The 25,112-nt window shown below is 39.3% G+C and overlaps 1 protein-coding gene across 10 annotated transcripts in view; it reads right to left on the bottom strand.

Annotated features, from left to right (window-relative positions):
• The window catches only part of PRUNE2 (prune homolog 2 with BCH domain), a 202,736-nt gene that overhangs the window by 7,472 nt on the left and 170,152 nt on the right, over positions 1-25,112 (bottom strand). For 4 of the 10 annotated variants that reach the window (XR_011855581.1, XM_072150917.1, XM_072150913.1 and 1 more), the window contains 7 exons: positions 19,728-19,904; positions 13,237-13,339; positions 8,243-8,374; positions 8,076-8,162; positions 6,727-6,825; positions 4,817-4,852; positions 3,187-3,222 (listed from right to left, as the gene is read on the bottom strand). Coding sequence is in view for 7 of the 10 variants with exons in the window: in XM_072150917.1 (XP_072007018.1) it covers positions 3,187-3,222; positions 4,817-4,852; positions 6,727-6,825; positions 8,076-8,162; positions 8,243-8,374; positions 13,237-13,339; positions 19,728-19,904 (670 nt within the window). In the remaining 3 variants the exon portion in view is untranslated. The remainder of the gene's footprint in view (positions 1-3,186; positions 3,223-4,816; positions 4,853-6,726; positions 6,826-8,075; positions 8,163-8,242; positions 8,375-13,236; positions 13,340-19,727; positions 19,905-25,112) is intronic. The other 6 variants (XR_011855583.1, XM_072150916.1, XM_072150919.1 and 3 more) reach the window with 2 other exon arrangements.

Genomic DNA, 25,112 nt, shown 5'->3' with positions numbered 1-25,112 from the left:
GCCAACTTTTCATAAGTTCCCTTAATAGTGATGAGAAAGTATTCACTCCATACTAGAGGGGCTATAGCAAACAATTCTTTTAAAGGGGTTGTCCACTTTTTGCAAATAACTGATATTGTTTCCACTATACTTTCTGTATCAATTCCTCACTGTTTTCTAGACCTTTGATTGTTGTCCTTCTATAGAAAGCTTCTATGTTTCCTTCCTAAGGGTAAAACACGGTCATTGATCATGTAATATCACACAGGTGCACGGCTCGTTGTATCACATGGCTCCGATTACTCTCTGTGATACTAACGAACCGTGCACCATTGTGACATCACATGACCATGGACCCTTGTTTATCCACAGATAGTATACAATGAAGCTTCCTGTTGATTAACAGCAAACAGAGATCTTGAAAACTGAAGAATTGATACTGAAGGTATATTGGAAAATAACTTTTTATTACAGAAATAAAATCAATTTGCTGCTGAAAGTAGATAATCTCTTTACCTGATTACAAGGGGCCTTCATAAGTATGGATTCCTTTACAACATAAAATAATTCACACAAATGTTTAATGTTTAGTAATAAAAGATGTTGATTTAATACAAAACTACTTTACTTCTTATCTTATGCTCTTCTACTAAATTTGAGAAAATAGAACAATGACATTAAACAGCTACGGACACAGCGAAAATGTAACATTGCCAGTGATAGAATATATAAAATCCATGTATAACTGTTGGTATATGGATAAGATTGGAAACTTTTATGTAATTTGAACATCTACAAACACAGAAGATCCTTTACAAGGCTGCAAAAATATGCTTTATGTGTTTTTTTTATTGTAAGCAAGGAGATGGAGATTTACCTTTTAACTATTTTAAATATGAATCAACGGGGCCAGAGTCATGGCCAAAACACAGCCAAAAACCAATGACCAAACGTTAGCAATAGCTGAGCATTGCCAAACCATGTGTAGTGTCATGTTCCTATTTCCCTTTTTACTTATGTCCTATTTGTTCTTTGTGACTATTCACCACGTATCAATATATGGTAGAGATCATTAGCATAATCTAAAAAGTAGATTTTAGAAGTAAGGAGGCCATGGATAACAGGGTCAAAAAGTATTTTAAGCTACAACCCTTTCCTCTACATATTGACTGACGAGCTACAAAAGAAGCTACTATATATATATATATATATATATATATATATATTTATATATATATATATATATATATATATATACACACTCACCGGCCACTTTATTAGGTACACCATGCTAGTAACGGGTTGGACCCCCTTTTGCCTTCAGAACTGCCTCAACACACAGTTGCCGCAGATTTGTCGGCTGCTCATCCATGATGCGAATCTCCTGTTCCACCACATCCCAAAGATGCTCTATTGGATTGAGATCTGGTGACTGTGGAGGCCATTTGAGTACAGTGAACTCATTGTCATGTTCAAGAAACCAGTCTGAGATTATTTCAGCTTTATGACATGGCGCATTATCCTGCTGAAAGTAGCCATCAGATGTTGGGTACATTGTGGTCATAAGGGGATGGACATGGTCAGCAACAATACTCAGGTAGGCTGTGGCGTTGCAACAATGCTCAATTGGTACCAAGGGGCCCAAAGAGTGACAAGAAAATATTCCCCACACCATGACACCACCACCACCAGCCTGAACCGTTGATACAAGGCAGAACGGATCCATGCTTTCATGTTGTTGATGCCAAATTCTGACCCTACCATCCGAATGTCGCGGCAGAAATCGAGACTCATCAGACCAGGCAACGTTTTTCCGATTTTCTACTGTCCAATTTCGATGAGCTTGTGCAAACTGTAGCCTCGGTTTCCTGTTCTTAGCTGAAAGGAGTGGCACCCGGTGTGGTCTTCTGCTGCTGTAGCCCATCTGCCTCAAAGTTCGACGTACTGTGCATTCAGAGATGCTCTTCTGCCGACCTTGGTTGTAACGGGTGGCCATTTGAGTCACTGTTGCCTTTCTATCAGCTCGAACCAGTCTGCCCATTCTCCTCTGACCTCTGGCATCAACAAGGCATTTCCCACAGAACTGACGCTCACTGGATGTTTTTTCTTTTTCGGACCATTCTCTGTAAACCCTAGAGATGGTTGTGCGTGAAAATCCCAGTAGATCAGCAGTTTCTGAAATACTCAGACCAGCCCTTCTGGCACCAACAACCATGCCACGTTCAAAGGCACTCAAATCACCTTTCTTCCCCATACTGATGCTCGGTTTGAACTGCAGGAGATTGGCTTGACCATGTCTACATGCCTAAATGCACTGAGTTGCCGCCATGTGATTGGCTGATTAGAAATTAAGTGTTAACGAGCAGTTGGACAGGTGTACCTAATAAAGTGGCCGGTGAGTGTATATATATATATATATATATATATATATATATATATATATATATATATATATATATATATATATATACATATAAACATACATATATACATACATATATACACATGCATATATATATATATATACATACATATATACATACATATATATACACACATAATTTGATGTTTAATTAATATTTATTATTATAAAATTAATAAACCAATTATATGTTGTGTAGTACGCAAACTTCAAACTACATAAACAGTAACTTAAAGGGGTATTCCCATCTGGGCATTTAAATTTAATTAAAATAATTTTCCATATGTGAACATTTATTTAATTGGATGTTATTAAAAAATGTTCCTGTGTGAAGATAATTTCTCATAAATGTAGTAATGTTGTTCCTTAGAAACCAGATAGCTTCCTCGGTTACGTCCACCTCACATTTTGGCAGGAGTGGCCAGACATGCGCTATTTAGCCCTGCCTGACCTCCTGGATTCAGCAATCATTACCACAGCACAGCTGTAGGATATGCAGTAACACCCGGACATTTCATATACAGGAGGAAGTAGCACAAAGCAGCAGGGGAGTAGAAAACATGCTTACTGCATGGAAAGCAATATACTGTGGTACCATAAAGAAAGCTGCAGCCAAGAAGTAACTTTTTGAGTCAAGCTGAAGAAGTGATTACATATGTGTGTGCATTAAAAAACATTTTTGCATTTTGTAAAAGACGTTCTTTATATTCCAGCAGCAATATGAAAACACAAACACACACAGTACATAAAATAACCACATTGCCACGTGACAAGTGATTTCTTACTTTGCTGCTTCCGTTTCTTTCAATTCTTCATCCAGTCTGAATGAGCAATCATTTAATGAAGTATTAAAAATGAAAAGAAAAGGGGAAAGAAGCAAGCATAACATAAGCAAAGCAAAGCAGGATTTGAAGGCAGTCATAAATATTGGTTGTGCATCTGCAGTTCAGATTGTACTGTGCTGGAGGGAATGAAGATACATAATCTAGACACTGTTACATCTAGAACAATCTGCACATGTTTTGGCAGCTTTTTGCAGTTTCGTGCTTATCTATGGAAAAAAAAAACATTTCGAAACTTTTAACGTTTAGATGGTTGACTGAATGTATTTTATTAGGAGTGCTAGAGAATTTGATCCAGAAAAAGTTCCAGCAATAATTGTACTATGAAGAATGCAAATAAGTTTTCCAAGGTGTTAAATGGAAAACAATAACTCCTTTTCATTTGTTTTCCAATTAACACCTTGGCCTTAATTGGCAATCTCTCCTTAAGGAGAACACCTACTGTCTGACCATAATTGTACTGTGATTTTGTGGAGAAACACATTAAGGAGATAAACAATTTAAGTTGCCTTTTAGAGAGGTGACTTAGAATACAAGGGAAAACTCTGATGGGTTTATTGTTTTTTTTATTTAGGCACCTAAAAAGTTGCATGTCCATAATTGCATAATTTTCTGCAGCAAATACGCCATCTTTGCACCAAAGATATTGCAATTACAGCCATGCAACTTTTTAGGCATAAAAACAAGCACAGCAATTATGTCAGAGTTGCTACAGTATAAATGCAGCTCAATCTGTTATAGCAGCAAATAATTACACAGAACCCCATTATTATCGTAAGTGAATTCATTCCTACAAACCTACACTCTTACTACCCCAGGCTACTTCACGTAGCTTTCTAAGATGGGAGCAATCTAATAAAGAGTTGGGGAAATGCAAAGAGTTTCAAGTTGTATACAGTATGCCTTATGGGAATTCAATGCCTTATAGAGTATGCCTTATAGAGATTCAATTATAGGAATTGACTCCCTACATATGGTACTAGAATCAAGCGTCTTTGGGAATGCAGGTGTCCATTCTGCCTCTTATATACATGTGCATTGACAGCAGGAATAGATGTATGAGGATTTCATAGGTGAAGATCCATCTGGTGGGTGGTAAAATCTGGTGGGTGGTTTGGGTGGCCATAAGACCCCTACAAGGCTTAGGGCGCAGGGCTACCGCCCAAACCACCGATATTGTGATTCACTACTGTCCTTACTGCAGAGAATAATACATAGCAACTTTAGAATAGTGACTGTATTGGTCTAGAGCTAAAAAGTTACATAAAATCTTCAGTCCCCAAGCCTAGTTGAGCAGGAGGTACTGAGCACAAAGCAGGAGGGGAGTAGAAAACATGCTTACTGCATGGAAAGCAATATATTGTGTTACCAAAAAGCAAGCTGCAGCCAAGAAGGAAAATGTTAAGTCAAGTTGAAGACATTTTCGTTAAAATTAGATCCCTGCCTTACAGTGCAATACCTACTTAGACATGCAGATTTAGAAAGGCATTCCTACTGCAGGGAGCATGAGCCAAGAGAATGCACATTCTTTCTTTGGTTAGTGTAAGGAGTAAGGGCTCTTTGATACATTTACCTTACATTCCTTGGAAAACACCTTGATTCTTCATACCTTCCAAGAGAAAAACGTTGAGTATGGGTAATAAAGAATGGGGATTGGAGTCAGTGGGTAAAAACTCCATGTGTATAGTTTTATGTACTCGGTTGTGTGTAGTTTTATATTTCTGAATGTATAGACTAAATCAGCCACCACTTTTCATGCACTATACTAACAATGATGTTAGGCTATATTCACACGACAGTTGGGGGAAGTATATATACGACTGCATGCCTATATATGTCCCCCATAGGCTGGCAATGGCACACATGCGGCACGGTACCGTTCTGTACCTAGAGAAAAGATAGGACATGTCCCATCTTTCCCTGTATTATGGCGCTGTGACCCATGTATCTCTATGGAGAGGGGCAGGGTGAGCAGCTCTCCGTCCCTCCTCTCCTGTGCGCTGATGTGTGTATCACGGTAGGAATACGTTAGTGTGAATGTAGACTTACTGTGTATTTTGCTCTAGTTCTTATTTGGCATATTTTATATTCTGTATAGACTTACTGAGTCAGTAACTGTATTGCCTATACATGATACAAAGCTAATGGTGACCTGTAGTTATTCTTTCTATAGACTCACCTATAATACTGTTATTAATAACAAAATCATTTCTAAACAAATAAATGTTGGCTTGATGCAAATTTTTGCTATCTGTACTATTTTAATATTGACATTAAATAACGAATTGCATTTTGCTGCATGTCCCGGAATTCCTGTCTTTTTGGATATTCTCCAGGCTGTTGAGTCAAGTTTCCTGCACTGTAGATGTTACTAGACATGTGGTGAGAAGCTGTATTGTGTTTTTTTCTGGTTACTCTATAAGCTGAATAGACTAGGACAATATGGCAAAGAAATAAAATGCAGCACCTCTATGGCATATACAGTTGCCAAATGGAATATACAAGGTTAGGCTGCATTTACGCGAGCATAAGTGGGACGTATATACTGCCGCAAGCTCACACACGTGTGGCACCGTAATGCTCCATACACGGGGAAAAGATAGGACATGTCCTATCTTTCCCCATGTGCATGGCCGTACGCCATGCATCTCTATGGAGAGTGGAGGGGTCACCCCTCCTCTCCAGAGCGCCAGGCGTATGCCCGCCTGACTACATTCAATATACGGTCAATATGCACACACTGATATCAAATTTATATTTACAGGCAGTCCCCAGGTTACGTAAAAGATAGGTTCCATAAGTTTGTTCTTAAGTTGAATTTGTATGTAAGTCGAAACTGTATATTTTACAATTGTGGTACCAGACCAAATTTTTTTTGGCCCAGTGACAATTGAAGTTTAAAATTTTTTTGCTTTAATTAGACCAAGGATTATCAATAAAGCTTCATTACAGACACTATACAGCTAATCATTGTAGTCTGGGACTATAGTAAAGCATCCAGAGAGCTTCACCAGAGGTCACAGGGCAGAGGGGTCCGTCTGTAACTAGGGGTCATCTGTAAGTCGGGTGTCCTTAAGTAGGGGACCGCCTGTATATATACATGTGTGTATATATTTATATATATATATATATATATATATATATATATATATATATATTTAAATATATATAATTTTTAAATGAAATTCATTTGCATTATTAAATAATAGTGGCTTCCAAGCGCATAACTTGAAATTTTTTGTTAATGTCGTTGTGTGACATCAGCAGATTCTAGCAAGAACTATCACGCTAAAACCACCATTTTGACATGAATAGATAGTTTCTTTCCACCGTTGATAAAAAATTATCATGTTACTGTTACTTTAAAGAAATTTGTCCCCTATTATTATGTAAATTTGACTTTTAATCCCAATTACATAGTGTTTAATTGTGGGGAAAAATCTTCTATAGTTGTTCATTGCAGCGGTTCAGACAATTACTTACTTGACAATACTTTCTGGAATCTGCACATATTCCATTGGAATCAACTCCCTGAGCTCAGCTAGACTGGAGACATACTTTATCTTGCTGCTGAACTTGGAGCTGATAACAAAAGTATAAAAAGTAACAGTATTATAAAATTTGCAGGTCAGCCCTGGCTACCTCATATATATATGTATATATATATATATATATATATATATATATATATATATGGAACTGTGTTTTTCTCTGGTGCCAGAGTAATAACATATATATATATATATGCAGCTTATCCAAAATAACTGACCAAGGGAATAAAAACTGGCATCCAAAACTCTGAGAGCAAGAAGAAGCCAGCAAGGCTTAGGCTCATAAGAAAGACTTGACAAGATTAGGAGTTTAAATTGGAAACTGACTTTTAAGCCTAAGTATTCCATATTCCATAAATTATGGTAGATAGATAGTAAAGTTTCTGCAGGGATCATCGTAATGGCCGTATTGCCCACCGTACCAAGCCGAGAGCGAGATGTTACAAAATATAGAGCATGTACTATTTTCTCCTTTATTTGTGTTCCATACACCTCATATGGGTGAAAAACATGCTGTATTATCGGCCAAAATACAACTGTATATACAGAACAGAAACCCACATATGTTCGTGTGCATGAGGCCTTAGTCTATTGCCACTTGTTCTCTCATTTTTGGAGTCCTTTTACACACAAATAATAACTTAAAGGGGTATTCCCATCTGGGAATTTACATTTAATTTAATTCATTTGCCATGTGTAAAGATTTCCTCAATTGGATGTTATTAAAAAAAATGTTCTTGTGTGAAGATAATTTCTCATAAATGTAGCCATGTTGTCCCTTAGAAACGAGATAGCTTCCTCGGATACGTCCACCTCACATTTTGGCAGCGGTGGCCAGACATACGCTATAGAGTCCTGCCTGACCACATGGATTCAGCGATCATTACCACAGGACCGCTGTAGGACCTGCAGTTACTCCTGGTAATTTCATATACAACACCATTTGTGTCTTTGCTCAATCCATCCAGCAGAGGTGGCTGTATCCAAGGACACAGTCTTGTTTCTAAGGGACCATATGGCTACATTTATGAGAAATTATTTTTAATAACATCTAATTGAAGAAATGTATATATGGCAGATTAATGAAATTGAATGAGAATGAATGGGTTGAGAGAAACCAGGAATTTGGGGAGCCTTTTAATACTAACCATTTTAAGAATAATAATACATGTCTGACCACTTTACCTAGAGGATTAGATACTAGGAAGACCTATTTATGGGATGAGCGGTGGTCTCAAATCCTATTGTATAAAATCAATCTATCAACTATAACAGATTTACCTTATGAAAGGACGTGTTACAGCTAATATAGTTCTGATAAACCAAGATGGATGAACGATAATGAATGACTTCAGGTTCTTCCTTAACCTGTAAGGCAAAGCCATAAAGCAGTTAATGCATGTATGTCTATCATCCAACATTTACGGTACATAATTTTGTAAACTCACCGTCTATCTATCATTTGGTAACACTTCTTCATCCATCCAAGCCCTGGCATTTTTCTTCTTGGTGTAGCGCCATTGAGGTAAACAATCATATAGTCCTCTGCTACCATGAGTTCCAAAGTACTTATAACATATCTAGAAAAGACAACAAAATATTGTTCAGATATCACAGAGTTGTGATACATTTCATGTATTTCACTTGCTGAAAGAGATCCCATCCTCTGTTCACAATGAGATTGACTTCTGTATATCACAGTATTGACACCTGTTTAGAGGTAATGAGCAGCCAATAACTACCCCATTTGGCACCCACATTATAATAATATAGTACTGCCAAGGGTTTTCATTAATCAACTCTGCCAACAGTCCAACCACCTATTCCTGTCTCCATGGTTTTGTTGAGCTGTTCTAGTTCTATGGAATGGGCTACCCCAGACAATCAGTTTAATTTCCAATATCCAATTTCAAGAATGCATACAACTTTCTTTAAATCATTTAAGGAAGGGCCAATACAATTCATAAGTAAATGGAAACCTACCATCAGAAATCTACCTATTAAGGTAGATCTGATGGCAAGTTCCTAAACCACGGTTGGGCATGATACAGCCTGCGGGCCACATCTGACTGGCTAAGTATTTCGGAACGGCCTGTTCTGCCACGAGGGACAGCACAGCTCCAGGTGGTGGCAACATAATGACACCACTACGTCGCTGGCACTGGGCGCTGGCACAGGGCTGAGGGCAACCTCCACTGGAGAGACCAGAAGGATGCATACCTTTTTTGTTCCTAAAAGCCATATGAGGCGATAAAATGGAGGGCATAAAGAGAGGGGCACTATAAATGGGGGCATAAAGAGAGAGGGCCGTATATATAGGAGCATATATAACTGGGGACATAATGTAGAGGGCATAAGAAGAGCGGGCATTATAAAAGGGGCATAATGGAGATGGCAGTTTATATGGGGGAATAAGAGTATTATAAATGGGGGCATAATGGAGGGGGCATTATAAAATGATGCACTATAAATGGGGGAATAATGGAGGGAACAATATACAAGGGGGTGTTATAAATGGGGACATATTGAGAGAAGAAATAATGAAAGGGAACATTATGGATATGGATAAGTCCGGCCTCTAAATCCTTTCCATTTTCTCATGTGGCCCCATTGGAAAATTAATTGCTCACTCCTGTTCTAAACCCTAATCTCTCTTTAACTAATTCTATGATAGTTTCAAAGCTAAACTATACTTTATCTAGCTAATATTCTTTTCTTTTGCCAGAAGCTCTGCAATCCCTCCTACCAGAACATTCTAACACTACTGTCTCAGTCCTAGCTTCTTTGGAGCTCTGTGCATGCGAAGTAGCTTTGGCTTTAGTGCTGATGGGAGCATCCTATTATTAACAGACTAATATTATTAACAATATATTATAGTTATGGGCTTGGTAAAGATTTTGAACTTTGGCTCAGCTGTTTTAAGTTGCATTTCTTTATACTGTTACTGTTACAAATAAGAACTGAATTGCTATTACAGTGATGCACTTATATTTGCTGTATAGTAGTAAATTCATAGTATGTGTTAAATGTACAGATTTTCTTTTCCAATACACATAGCCCTGACCTCTTGTCATCTGAGTATGGCAGGATAGAAAGGGCAGCTTTGTCTTTCTAAGAGTCCTAACAACAGGTTTTTCATTGTGGTTTTCCAGGTGACTGAGCTTCTAGACAGCGTTGTGAATTTAGTCTTATGTTACACAATAGATGTGCAGGTGTAAGGAAAATCAGCTGAATCCAGAGTTACATGGGTTAATTCATTGTGCTAATATGAACATTGTAAAAGGTGGATTATGCTTGGCTCTATCCTAGCGAATTCTTATAGAACACAAGAAAATGTATCCACAACTTGTAACCAGATTTTATACCACTAAATTAACAGTACCCCCAGTAAACATATAAAATGTCTTGAGATTTCTTCCAAGTATTCTTCCGACAGACAGCGTCAGGATCAAGATGAAGAGGAGTGCAGGTGAGTATTCATACTTAAATTTTGTGTTTTTTCAGTGGTGGATTTCCTTTAAAAATTCACAGTCACACAGTGGGGTTCATTATCTGCAGCTCACCTTCCCAACTATGCGTTTAACTAGCTGGATTTCTGTTTATATAGCATACAGAACCACAAGCATGTGGTTGAAAGATGAAGTGAGAAAGATACATAATTACCAAGATACCAAGATATAGTAATCTTGTGCTTCTACTAGCATTGTGCTGTAACTAAAACATCTTGTTATATTTTTTGTTGGTAGATTAAATAGCCACAGAAAAGCAATATGACTTGGGGTTTGACTTGGTTTGGGGTTTTTCCTGCTATGTCATTAACAAGATGGTTAAATATTTCTTTTTTTAATGTATCATACATTTTGATGATATCTAGTGTATTCATTTTTTATGAGGCTGCACAACCTTTGCTGTAGGTACCAGAATTTAAATTCCAGAAATAATTTTTTTGAAAAATAATCTAATAAATTGGCTATAATATTACAATATCTATAATAAATGACATATTGTAATTTTATAGACTGTGTTGGATTATGGACCTATAGTAGTAGTCCCGAATTAATAACATCCAACTCACAGATGACCACTAGTTAAAGACTGAACTCTCTGCCCACTATGACCTCTCAATATACAGCTGTACTGTATGGACTGTAAGGCTTCTGCAATGAAGATTTATTGTTAATCCTTGTTCCCATGACAACTTAGGACAGGATATGACCTAACCTGCTGATTGATGGAGGTGTCAGTGATGAGACCCCCGCAGATCACAAGAACGGGGGTCTGACAGGGTCCCAGGTATGGCGGTCAGACCCCTCCTCGCTCCCAGAGATGAATGGAGCAGATGACCGTGCCACGCATGTCCGTTTTACTCCATTAATTTCTATGGAGCTGACGGAGATTGCGGAGGGTACCAGGGCCCTCTTCTGAACCCCCGTTCTCGTGATCTCTGGTGGTGAAACCCCTTTTAACTACTTCATTGATTACAGGTTAACGAGGGATACGCCTTCAGAGTTAATTGCAGCCCTTAGAGTCCATTGTCCAATTACTTTTGGTCCCTAGAAAAAGAGGAGGCTATGCATTACAGAGCTATGATTCCTAAACCCTTTCTCCGATTTGGATGTGGAAACTCTCATATTGCAGCTGGGAGTGTGCACTTTCAGCCCATATTATATATATAATTGTATTTCTGAACATGTTTTTGTAAACAGCTAAAATAACAAAACTTGTGTCACTGTCCAAATATTTCTGGCCCTAACTGTACATTGGTTGTAGTTTGCCACTTGTTTGGAAAGGGTAAATATAATTGTGTTATTGGTCAAGAAAATATGTGGCAGATTTATAATGCAATATATTCAGTGTAAACATATACTAATACAGAACCGAAAAAGGGACAAAATGTATCACATTGACTCTTGTTGTATAATGTTATAATGTTGTCTATGTTTGCGTTGTTTTGGCACAGTTGTGGTACAAATGCTGTTTAGCGACTTTCCATTGCGCCAAATGAATAAAGGACAGTGCAAAGTCACTTTGATACAGACCCTGCTTGCACTAAATTCATTATTTCAGACTATATTTCACAATATGAATAAATTAATGATATGGGATTTGGCCAAAATTTCCGCTTAGATGCTAGTTTTGGTGCAAATTTATGCCAGTCCCCATCCTGGTCTATGTTGCAACTTTTTATGGGGCTTTCATGCAACTTCTGCAAACAACCCACACAGCATAAAACACTGCCAGCCGATTTATCAAGGACCAAAGCCACTAATGAATATGCCTGCAGCGGATCTCCCAAAGTAGAAATAGAATTATCGTGAGGAGCCGCTCTAAGGATAAATTACCCCCATAGCATCTTTAGATACCGTTTTTTATTTTACACAGTGGGGCTCATTTACTAAGGGCACCGCGGACCGCACTTTCGCCAGGCATCCCGACAATTTCCATTTTGCGCCACTGGGACTGAGATTTAAAGCATGTGATCGGATTTTGGCGGCGGCTTTCATGCAACACAAATGGGGGGGGAGGGCCGTCGGATGATCCCACTCATTCGGATAAACCACAGGACTTAACTTAAAAATTGTGTCGCAAGCCAAGCACTTACATGCAACGGGAAGAAGAAGGTGAACTCCGGCGGACCTGATCGGGGAAGCGACACATGCAGGATATCAAAGTTCATCCTCGTTGGACAGTCCGGATCGGGGGTCGCGCAGGCACTGGGTAAGTAAATGTGCCCCAGTATATTACTTGGATTTCTTTGTGCCAAGATGTAAGAACATCTTTTGTGCAATTTACGATATGCATTTTTTTTAGTAAGCTAATCTCTGTCATTCAAAGAAGCCTATGTGTCTAAACCTTATTATAAAGTAGAGAAAGCATCTACAGCATTTTTTTGGTTCAAATTACTCTGTAATTCTGCTGGAAATCCCCACCATTGTCTTTGATTTGTCGGTAGTTCCTGAATTTTAACATGCCTGGGATTGACACATGACTTCTTTGTACTAGAAATAAATTGGCAGGAGTCACCTTACAAGATATTAGAAGCAAGTTACATCAGTCAGATTAATTACCATGCCCTATAGCACTAAATTCACAAAATAAACACCCACCGCTTGTCTTGGCAGTTCTTGGGCACTTAATAAATTAACTCTAGATAATAGTAAGATGTTGCAATGTCTGTGTTGTTTTGGCTGCTTATTTGTTGTAGGCAAAGTGCAAAAGTAAGGTTGTTATTTATATACTCTTTTTTTCTATACATTATTTACCTATGACTATTCCCCTTATTACTCACACTCATCATTTTAGTTAAAAACCCTTTAGCAAAAACCGATGTATTCTTTATCCAAATAAACTGAAACCGTATGTTTTCAAAAGAATTGTGCCAAAATGTTGGAGACTGCTTGTCACAATGAAGAGTGTGACCTTGTTTATGGGAAGTACTCACAGGAAAAGATTTTCCATGACATAATTGTAGTCAGCGCGACTGCTGTCAGGCAGAAAACAGGCAGCAAACACGATGATGGCATTGACACCCTCGCCATAGTAACCTGCCAAGAAAACACAGCTTTATTACCTAAGACATATAACAATAATACATGTGATGCAAAACATCACCTACAGTGTACTCACAGAACACAAAGAAAACTATTAATAAAATTATAAAATGTACAATATGACAAACAAACCATACATAGTGCAGATCATTACTTGAATTTCCAATCTCAGACACACAAGTTCAACTAAATATTATGGTACAGTACAATTAACGGTTTTCAAAAGCCTATTTACATTTAGGCAAAATAAAATATAGTGCACACAATTTTGTTCATGCCACATACCTTTGTTACTCACATTACATGGTTCCAGCCACATGTTCCGAATGACAGCTATAGCTCCTTCTGATGACTGCTTAACCCTTGACATATTGAACCTAGTAGCTGGAGCACAATTGCTGATCTGGACATTGACCTACTTTCCTGATTAGGCATCGTTTGGATAAGACATCTGGTATATGAAGTGTCCAAACTCCCATCTAACACCTTTCTATTTGTGGTCCCTAACCTTCGCAGGTAGTATTTTGTCATTTTTTTAGGCGAGGAACCCGGCTCTGTACATAACAACACTACAGATCTGACAGTTCTAGTTGTGTGATTGCTGCCAATTGGTGATTATTTTGCTACTTCTCCTGCAGTTAAGTCCATACCTTCTTGCATGTATTAAAAGGGTATCCTTATCTAGGTATTCATATTTAATTTAATTCATCCGTCATATAGATACATTTCTTCAACTGGATGTTATTAAAAACAATGTACTTTTATGAAGATAATTTACCATGACTGTAGTCATATGTTTCCTTAGAAACAAGATAGCTGTCCTTGGATACGACCACTGCCACTCCATATGAAAAGGCCAGGAGTTACTGCATATCCCACAGATGTACTGTATTAATGAACACTGAATCCATGTGATTGGTCTGGCATCAATAGCGCATGTCTGGGCATTGCTGGAAGAGTGCAGTGGTGTTCGTATCCATGGACAGCAGGTTTCTAAGAGACAAAATGATAACATTTATACGAAATTATCTTCCCTCAGAGACATCTTCTTAATAGCATGCAACTGAAGAACATACCGCTTTAAAGGTAGAAACCAGTGGACCAAATAGTATATCCTCTGTTAAATTATCCTGTGCTTAATTTACATGATGGTAAAAGTTTAGTAACAATCGTATGGCATGCCTAATTGATTGAATTCATTCTGATATGTAACAGAGTTGCAAAAATATCTTTGTATGACTGCTTGCTTTGTGATAAGATACATTTAGGCAATGGATTCGTATATATTGAAAGAGATTTACTAAGCAAAAGGATCCAGACTTCTGGTTACATTAACTTTTCATCCAGCTTCAGATGAAAAGTAAATGGGGCTCATTTACTAAGGGCCCACGGAGCGCATTTTTGTCAGGTTTCCCAACGATTTCCATTTTGCGCTGCATTGTGCCGGGGTTTGTGTTGCATGCGCTCAGATTTTGGCCCATCGGCGCCGGCTTGCACGTGACGGATTCAGACAACGTGCAAGATTTAACATTTAGAATTGTGTCGCAAGACATACACTCACAAGCACCGGGAAGAAGAAGGTGAACTCCGGCAGGGAAGCGACAGATGCAGGAACTTGGGCGCACGATCTTCATGAATCGTGCCGGACTTCATCCTCGTCAGACGGTCCGAATTGGGGATCGCGCCTGGACCAGTAAAGTAAATTTGCCCCATTGTGCTAAATCTGATGCAGCTTATGTTTAGCGTGTGTGTATGAGTGTGCGTGTATTAACCCGCTTTGTTTTGACATCAGTGTGTGTATTAACCCCATTGTGCTGTGACGTCAATGTGTGTGTGTTATAACCCGGTATAACGACATCAGTGTGTGTATTAAGCCCTTTGTGGTGTGAAATCAGTGTGTGTGTGTATTAACCCCCTGTGTTGTGACATCAGTGTTTGTATTAACCCATTTGTGATGTGACATCAGTGTGTGTGTATTAATCCCAAAGTCAAGAACAGGTTGAGCGTCACAAAAGGAAATCGAAACAAAAGCACGAGGCACAGAGAACAGCTTTCTCATTGGCAATAGCACAAAGATCCGGCGGGGAATGCTGGGAGAGGCCCGGCCTATATCAGTTTCGTGGAAATGGCCAGCACCAATTAGCAGTCCGCTGGCCCTTTAAATCCTCGAGTGCGATGCGTGTGTGCCCTAGGAACTGGGGACGCACGCAGTCGGCTGCCAGAGGAGGAACGAGGACAGTTGAGGAGGCACGGGTGCGTCCACGACCCAGGATGTTGGTCGCGGGGGCAACAACACACCGAAGGGCACTAGTGCGCCCGCGACCTGAAACGTGGGTCACTGGGGCACCCATGACAGTGCAGTTGTCAGAAACCTAAATGGTAGTAATAATAAATATAATTTTAAATCTGCTTCTTAAGCCTATTAACATCCTAATAAAATACAATTTAAAAAAATGTCAACATAAAGCAGACATATGGTAAATGTTATTTAGTAACCAATTTGGGAGGTTGGACTAAATATCTGATAAACATAACATTTAAAATCTGAAAATCTCTAACTTTTAAAAACTTTTTTTCATGAATAAAGGTAGAACAACCAAATTTTATCAGTAACCTGGAGAACATGTCTTAAAAAACAATCGAAAAAAATTCACTCGGGTAAGTTAAAGTGTTCTAAATTATAACCGCATATTGCAACACATGGCAGATTTAAAAAATAATCTGTGTCCTAAAGGTGAAAGGTAGCTGTGTCCTTTGGTTAAACTTGCACCCAAATTTACTGCAACAACACAAAAGCTAGTAGAACAACAATGCGTGTTCTGGATGTAATGTGGATTAAAAACGTTTATTGTGGATGACTGTTCTAAAGATCAGGTGTTTTTCTTAATCATCCAATCTGAGTTCATTTATAGGAGGACATTTTTTTTAAAAAACAGGATCATAAAATTACGTGGGAGCAAGAAAAATCGTTCTCCCACAGATATTATTTTTACCATACTGTATTTCTTACATGTAATTGTCCTATTGTGCACCTCATTAGCCAGAGGCTAGCAATAACACAAAAACTACACAGGTATCATTCCTTTCCTTAATACAATAAGATCCTATAGCCAGCTAAGGTCCTTTCATCTCCGACAATGTATTCTGCTGCTTCTACTTGGTGAATAGACTCTCCCATATCATTTTCATGTATAGATTTAGTTCTAACATTTGCGTTTTAGAAAAAAGGTTGCAAAAAATGAAAAATGCCTATAAGAGCATGGTTTAAAATTATTTTTAAAGGGTAGTGTTAGGAACACTACTTCGATGACATGCTTGCTTAGATCAAGTTTTTATGTTAAAACGATATGTAAAACATTAGTGACACATTTTCATTAAACCATGAATTATAGAAACGTATCACATGGATGCAGCACTTTTAAACCAAGCATATTCTCATGCTTACATGTTTTTTTTAAATAATTCAAATGAGCCTCAGGGTCTCCTGGCTACATTACAGAAGCCCCTTCAGTCTTCATCATCTGCAAATGATTCACGCCTCCATTCAAGGAAGGGAGGAGGCAGGCAGAAACAACAAATGGAAGCGTGAATCATTTGCAGATTGGGGCTTTTGTGACTACCCCTGAGGTTCCTTTGCATAATTCTAAAATATGTTTTTCTAAAAAAACTAAGCTATAAGAAGCAAAAAGAAGAACTGATTCTTTTACATGAGGCACACACCAGCATGTAAGTGTGCTTGGTTTAGAAGCACTGCATTAACGTGGAAGATTTGCTTTAAATTTGATGAGAGTCATTGTATTCAAATGAATGTTTGTTCTTCCTTAGCAACAGGAGTATACTGTTGTGAAATTCAGTTAAACTTAATCTACAATTAAACACAGATTTCAAGGATTGTAAGAATGAGAAATATTCAGGCGCTCTTGATCTCACTATAACACTTTTAGTATTAATGTTAACGCCTTTCCGATGAGTGATGTAATAGTACAGTCCAGCAGGAAGGTACTTTCCAACCAGTGCCTTACTATTATGGTGCACATTATGGTGTTTGCTCCATACAGAGTGGCTGTCAGCCGCATATTACAGCTGACACACTGCACTAACACCCGAGACCAGAGATCCCTCAGATTGTGGGTGTTAAACCCCTTACATGCCATGCTCAAGCATGACTCAACTGCGCAGGAGTTTTTCATCACATCCCTTCATAAAAATGTTCTAAAAAGTAATCAAGTACTGTATGCCAAAATTTTGCTACTGAAAAGAACAACTCGTCATGCAAAAAATTAGCCATCCACTAGCTCTGTCAACCAAAAAATAAATAAGTTATGTTTCCGAAATGAATGCAATGCTAAATGCGATCTTATCTATTTTAGTTTTTTAAATTGGCAGTAAAATTGAACGAATATAAAGAAAACTATATAAACTATATAAATGAAGCACTGCCATAATCGTAGTGATCATAGAATAAAAATAATAACGGGCCAAATGAAATGCTAAAAATCCAAAATAAAAATTGATGATTTTCTTTCCTCAACACATTAAAGAGTTAAAAAAAATCTCAATTGGCTAAAGATGTGTTCAGCATTTGTAAAGTGCATCTCATCCGACAAAACATAAGCCCTCATATGTCCAAATTATCGGAAAAAAATTAAAGATTATATAGCCTTTAAAAAGTGACAATGCAAATCTGCGCAGTATGGCGCACCTTCCCTTCAATGCCCTGGTGTGTGACCATACAGCATTTTACCACCAATTATGGGGTATTGGTGTACTTGGGAGAAATTGGACATCAAACTTTATGGTGCGTTTTGGTATTTTATTCATTGTGAATGTGTAATTTTTTTTTTAAATTAGCCAAAACAATTTTAAAATTGCACCTCCATTTTGTTTTAACCACTGTGGGTTAACAAACTTGGTAAAAGTTGTTTTACAAACGTTGAGGGACGCTTTTCCTATAATGGGGTAATTTCTGCTGTTCTGCTATTATTTAGTCGTCTCAAAGTCACTTGAAAATTGAGCAGGTCTCTCAAAAGTATGAAAAAACTGCATCTAAGGTTCTAAGCCTCATAACATCTTACAAAAAGGAGAAAACTCTTTAAAAACCCATTCCAACAGAAAGCACTAAGTAAATGTTAGTCAATCGAGCTATTTTGGTGTCATGACAATGGGGCTCAGTTACTAATGGTCCGAACCATTTTGCGCCGAATTTCCCTGGGATTTTGGCACATCGGCGCCGACTTTTATGCGACAGAAATCGGGGGCGTGGCCGTTGGATTCGGAAAAAACACGGAATTTAAAAAACGATTTGTGTCGCAAGATCACACACTTACATGCACCAGAGAGAAGAAGGTGATCTCCGGTGGACCTCGGTGCAGCTGCGACACCTGCTGGATATCGGGCGCTGACCTTAGTGAATCCCGGCAGACCGGAATCCTCTTCGGACAACGTGCCGCGGGATCGCGACTGGACCGGGTAACTAAATGTGCCCCAATGTGTTGAAAAAGTAAAAAATTTATAATTTCAACAGTTTTTGAGAATTTTTCCAAATTATTTGCCAAATATCCATATTTTTAATAAATAAATGTAAAACATGTCATCCCAATTTTTGCACTACTATGAAGTCCAATGTGTCACTAAAAACATTTTCAAAATCACTTGGATATGTTAAAGCGTTCCAAAGTTGTAACCACTTATAGTGACACATGTAAGATTTGAAAAAATGGGCCTATCATGAAGGTGCAAAATGTCCAAGTCATTAAGGGGTTAAGTACCTCTCTTTATTTTCATACTAAATTGTTATATATATAATATATTATGGTTGTTTTATACTTAAATGCTTTTAACTCTAAAACAAATCCTAATACAATACAGGTACAGGTAATTCAGTGTTGTACTACAGATGTAGGAGAGCTTATAATGAGCAGATTAAAAAGTTTAAGCAACCTTATAGTTGACTTTTTTCATAGTCTTCTAAGGCTTCTGTTGTATAATTTCAGTTACACTTAATTTACAATTAAAAACGGATTTCCTGGATTTTAAGATGGAGAACTATTCAGGAACACTTTCAGTATTAATGTTAACCCCTTCCCCACAAGTGTCGTAATAGTAGAGCTTGGGAGGAAGGTACTTCCGACCCCTGCTGTTCTATTACGGCACACATTGTGAGCGGGTGTCAGTTGCACAAATGGAGCAGCTGACACCCTACCCTAAGACCCACAACTGGATATTCTAGTTTGAAATTTGAAGGACTGCTCAATAGACTATTAAGGCTAGTAGACTAACAGGAAGACTGTGCCATGGATGGGATCATTATTAAATAATGCAACCTATATTGACTTAAGAGAGCATAATGTAATGAAAAATATTACATAGCACACATCCATACCTCCATGTGATATCACTTTCTTGTATGGCTCAATGACTTTCATATCAATGCGTTGCTCTTGATCACCAATAATGACTGTCCTCCATAGCTTATTATCTTCTCTTTCTTCTTCTGCGGTATATTCATGGATAGATTCAGAATCCCTTTGGAGTGAGTGGCCAAGTGCAGGACGATCATCTAAAACAAATTAATAATTCAATTTATATCAAAGTATAATCCATTTTCATCTTACAACATGAACTCTTTTTTTTCATTTTCATTTAATTTTCATACCTCCCTTATCTTCAAACAGTTTAACATTGTTTGTGCTGCTATAACTAGAAACAGCCAATAAAATGTGCAATAAAGCTGTATTCATCCGTGCCAGTGACACGCGCATGCACCGCGGCCACTGGTGTTTCTTTTGCACAAGATTGTTGCTTGCCCCTTCCTCAAGGTCATAACTACCCACAATACTAAACAAATAGGTTTCTATCCTGTGAGCTCCTGTAGAATCTAACGTCCACCAACTAACTTGTGTTTTGGCTTGGCTGTCAGAACTCATTCTTGACCTGCTGATTTCTGCTCATGGAATGGGTAGACCCTGGCATGTCTCTGACTTTGTAGAAATAGCCTGTTTGTATGTACACCACCTGCTCTGAATCACTACTACGTTGTCTTATCAGTGGTACTTTATTTTACCAGTGCTTCATGCCACCTACAATGCAAGATGTAGTAACCAGACGATCTCCCTACAGTCCAGATCCCGTTAAAGGATGAAAACCAGGTAGGTCACGAAGACAATGACCCAAGGATGTGGTGCAAAATGGCACAACCCACTGACAATAACATCCAGAAGCAGAGCAACTCAACTAAATGAGAAAACCAACCTAGTTTTATTAAGAATTTTTTCAGTTTGCTTTTGGCTACTTATTTTTTACAGGTCAAGAAAATGGTTTTAACAAACTATACTTAAAGGAAATCTACCATCAAAATAAAGCATGCATAAAGTAGGAATACTTACTAATATATCCAGGCACTGTCACTATGGTAATCTTCTTATATTTTATTATCCATGGCCTCCTTCTTTCTAAAATCAACTTTTAACATTATGCTTAAAGGTCTCCTGAGGTGTTACCAGAACCCCTCTCCGTGCTGCAGATTTACAGGTTGTGACCGTGTAAAAAGAAGCACTTCACCCTCCCATTTTGTGCTGAAGCTTCCAATGCTGCAGTGAGATTACATCAAGCAGAGGCAGAGGGTAGTGTTGAGGGAGCAGGGGTAGGATTAAGATTATTATGGGCTCGGTATGAAGTTTGCGTGTACTACATGGATACAGTAGGGGACATTTATCACAGCTTGTATGCCTGTTTTCTGAAATAATAGCAATTCCTGCCAATAATTATGATTATTTTCCCCTTTACGACACATCCACGCCAAATGGGCATGGAGGGGTATGAAGGGGGATGTGGCTGGCGGCAGAGTTGGCCAGCTCTGGCATTCCTAAGGGGGGGGGGGTCGGCCGTCGGTGCCTCCTGATGTATCCAGGGAACTGAAGGAACAAGGCTTTTATCGTATACCCCCATCATGCTGGTACATGATAAATGCCCCCCACTATGTTTGCCTCAGTAGATATCTCCCAACCCTTTCAGTACATGTTAATATGAACCATTTAGCTAACACATGCACAGACTCACAAACACAATGGGGCAGATTTATCAAGCAGTCTGAAAGTCAGAATATTTCCAGTTGCCCATGGCAATCAATCACAGCTCAGCTTTCATTTCACCAGTGCTCATGAATATTTTAAAGGGGAGCTGTGATTGGTTGCCATGGGCAATTGGAAATATTCTGACTTTCAGACTGCTTGATAAATCTGCCCCAATATGTTAGGCTGAGGCACATCCATAGGTACGCTTTTATTACATACACACTATAAACATATATACAATATATATCAATGTTTGTAAGGAAATATACATTTTGGAGCATAGCTCCCTTAGCAAAACATCATAGTAAAATTTACAATGTTCGTGCATGAGGCCCAAATCTGTCCCAGTCAACTGTGTCTGAAGCTGTACAGAACTCAAAAGAGGCTTATACCATTACAGGGTGGCAAAAATACCACCATATCTGTCTGCTGAAAATTATTGGCATTAGGTATCAGGCAACATTGAAGACACCCTTAAAAGTATTTCAACACTATTTTCCGTGTGCAGCACTATGGAGCAAGATGCTACAATTATTCCAGTTTTATGACAGAGATGCAAAGTGACTAAACAAATATGGTTGTGTATATGAGGAATGGGCAAGGGGCAAAGGGTGAAGGGACACCAAAGTGGAAACAGGTGGCACAAAGGAGGGATGAGAGGGAGGAGAAAACATAGCTGATTGGCAGGCAGGTAGCCATTTGTGTTCCCTCTCAGACTATAATGTATGGCTGGCCTACAGCAGCATGACACAACCATAGCCGTCTGTAAAAGACAGGACAGCAAACTGTTGCAAAAAAACTGGGTAAAGGACTTTATAAAACTTAGTTCAGATTCCATGTCCAGCATTTCTTCTGTGGACGCTTTTTATTACCCGAGCATGACTGCACAGCACCATGATAAGAAGAGCGTGAGAGGAAGCCACTCCTCAGAAAATGGATATCTCAAACACCCAGCTGGTGACTCCTACCATGCTATCCTTATGAGCCTCCATACACAGGTTAGCAAACATTCGCACTGCTGTGCAGGTGAAGGAGAAGCACAACAATGCAGTTATATGGGATACAGCCAAGATGATTGTCTGATGGTCTCATGTTTAAAGCTCTTTAGTGGATCATGAGATATGTAGCCTAACAGTCAAAAGATCATTACTTTGCTTCCATTTTGCTTGTCATTGTAAATGCTGTTTTTTTTTAAATTTAGAACTTTATTCAGTTTCTTATCTTGAAGTGCGCATTTCCATTGTGACACCATTGTCACATAAATATGCAGCATGAGACATTCGTATTCTTTCCTGTTATCTGCCAGGAAACCCTTAGTCATTGACATAGCAGAGTTTGAGCAAACATCGCAAAACCTCTGTTGGCCATCTTACCTTTCCTATGCATGTCACTATACGGTTGTATACTGTATTTACATGGGAAATAGCAACCCCCTCCCAGTTACCACTCACTTATTAAAGCCAATGTTCTCTACCGCTCCAGTGAAAAAGGTCAAATAATCACAAACAAAGGAGCCGTTGTGAGCACAGAAACAGAAGAATTGGCCAATTAGAAGGCCTTACGATTTATCTGTTCTTCATAGTTAGTCTTTCAAACAAATATTGAAATACGCCTTTGTTCTCAATTTCAGCATTCCTTGGCACGTGTTATGGTCTAGTTGACAAGCGCTAGCAGGTTACATTGCAAAAGATGCACGATACAGACAGGATTAGAAACTTCTCAATCATTCAATTCCAAATTGAGTTTTTAACCCATGTGTGCCCACATATACAGGCAAAGTCTGTCATGCCAATAGATTCGTTATGTAACAGAGCTCCAATGCTTATTCTTGTTATTGTGATTCAGTGTAACGGTCAACCACAACATGTAATTAAAACGTCTGATGTTTCCAAGACAGCAAACCATGAACAGCCCGGCCTGAGAAGTTGGCATCACATTTCCCACAGGAGTTAATACTTGACTTTCCTGGGGACTAGGGACTGCAATATTATGTAACAGCTAAAATAAGTTGATATGATATTCAGAAGAAACTTGTCTTCCAAATTTGATATTTTACTGAAAAGGCAGGGCATTCCAGCTACTGATTGACAGTTTTCTCCTTATACTGTGAAGATTAAGAAGACTACATAGTGTGCATATCTCCCAACTGTCCCAGATTTGGCAGGGCAGTCCCGCCACCACAGGTGGTTGGGAGAATGTTGAGGCGTGTCCTGCAATGTCCGCCTCCTGGTCCCAGCCCAGACACACTAGAGGTACACAGCCGAGATGGGTGGAGGTAGCTCCTTTCCTGCTTGGCCCCATCCCCCTCCTGCAACAGGGAATGCGAATCAGGACTGCAAGGGAATGAGGAATGGTAAGGTTTTTTTTGTTTAATACCCCGCATAGGGGGCCACAGTATGAGAGGAGGGCACAATATGAGAAAGGACGGAGGGCCACAATATAAGGGGAGGAGGGGACCACAGTATGAGAACAGACAAGGGGCCACAGTATGAGAGAGGACAGGGGGCCACAGTATGAGAGAGGAGAAGGGGCCACATTATGAGAGCGGACAAGGGGCCACAGTATGAGAGAAGGCAGAGGGCCACAAGATGAGGGGGATGGAGGACAGTAGGCCACAATATGAGGGGGGTGGAGGGCAGGAGGCCACAATAAAAGTGGGGGAACAAATGTAAAGGGAGGATAAAGTTAAAGAGGGGGCATTATATGTTGCTGAGTTGAATTACGATGTACCATATGGATCCATAGGGGGTTGGCCACAGATAGGAGACAATACACTGTGGGGGCCATTAATATTAATAAGCTATGTTTGGGGGTTGGGCAAGTGGCGGAACAATTTGTGTGGTTAAGGGAAAAGAGGAGGGACTTTTGTCCCTCTTTCTCAGGTTCAGAGGTTGGGAGGTATAAGTGTGCAGCCCAGCTAATAAAACTGTGTGTTTATGAAAACTACAGCTAGAAACCTAGAAAGTCACCCTGGGATCAGAGTCCCAACTTTACATGTATGCTGCCCTCAAATTGATTGGTATTGGCCTGGTGACAAATTTACTTTACGATACTAGCCCTAGAGGAGCTGAAAGATCTGCTTCTTTTCCCTAAGCAATGTCAATAAAGCCTATATGAAAATATTTATGTACAGTGTGTGGTTGTTTCCACAGTGGTATACTGTAAGGCTGGATTCACACGACCGTTGCCCGCCATACCGTAGCACGGCAGGCACACGGCAGCGCACGTGTGCTGCACCGTACCGCACCCGTAGGGCGCCGTGCGCCTATTGCCGTCTATGGGGGACGTATATCGGCCGTATATACATCGGCCGTATATACATCGGCCGTATATACGTCCCCCTTGCGGTAGTGTGAATGCAGCCTACGGCGGGCATACATCGGTGCTGCAGAGAGGAGCAGGGGATGAGCGCTGCTCACCCCCGCCCCTCTCCATAGAAAGATACATCGCACGGCGCCGTATCACGGGAAAAGATAGGACAAGATAGGATAGCACCGTACCGCTCCCGTACAGGGTCGTGAGCCCATAGAAGTGTATGGATGACGTATATCGGCCGTATATACGTCCCCCATACTGTAGTGTGAATGTAGCCTAAGGTTGTTGAGAGGGTTTATTGCTGTGGGGAATCACATGAAGCATTGTGTGCAAGGGTGCGAGGAAAGATGCAGATGTTGAGGCAGAATTTTGTCCCTTCC

This window comes from Engystomops pustulosus, chromosome 1, assembly GCF_040894005.1.
Source record: "Engystomops pustulosus chromosome 1, aEngPut4.maternal, whole genome shotgun sequence".
Lineage (NCBI taxonomy): Eukaryota > Metazoa > Chordata > Amphibia > Anura > Leptodactylidae > Engystomops > Engystomops pustulosus.
Note: the sequence above shows the minus strand (reverse complement) of the source record. Positions and strands in the feature narration are given on the sequence as shown.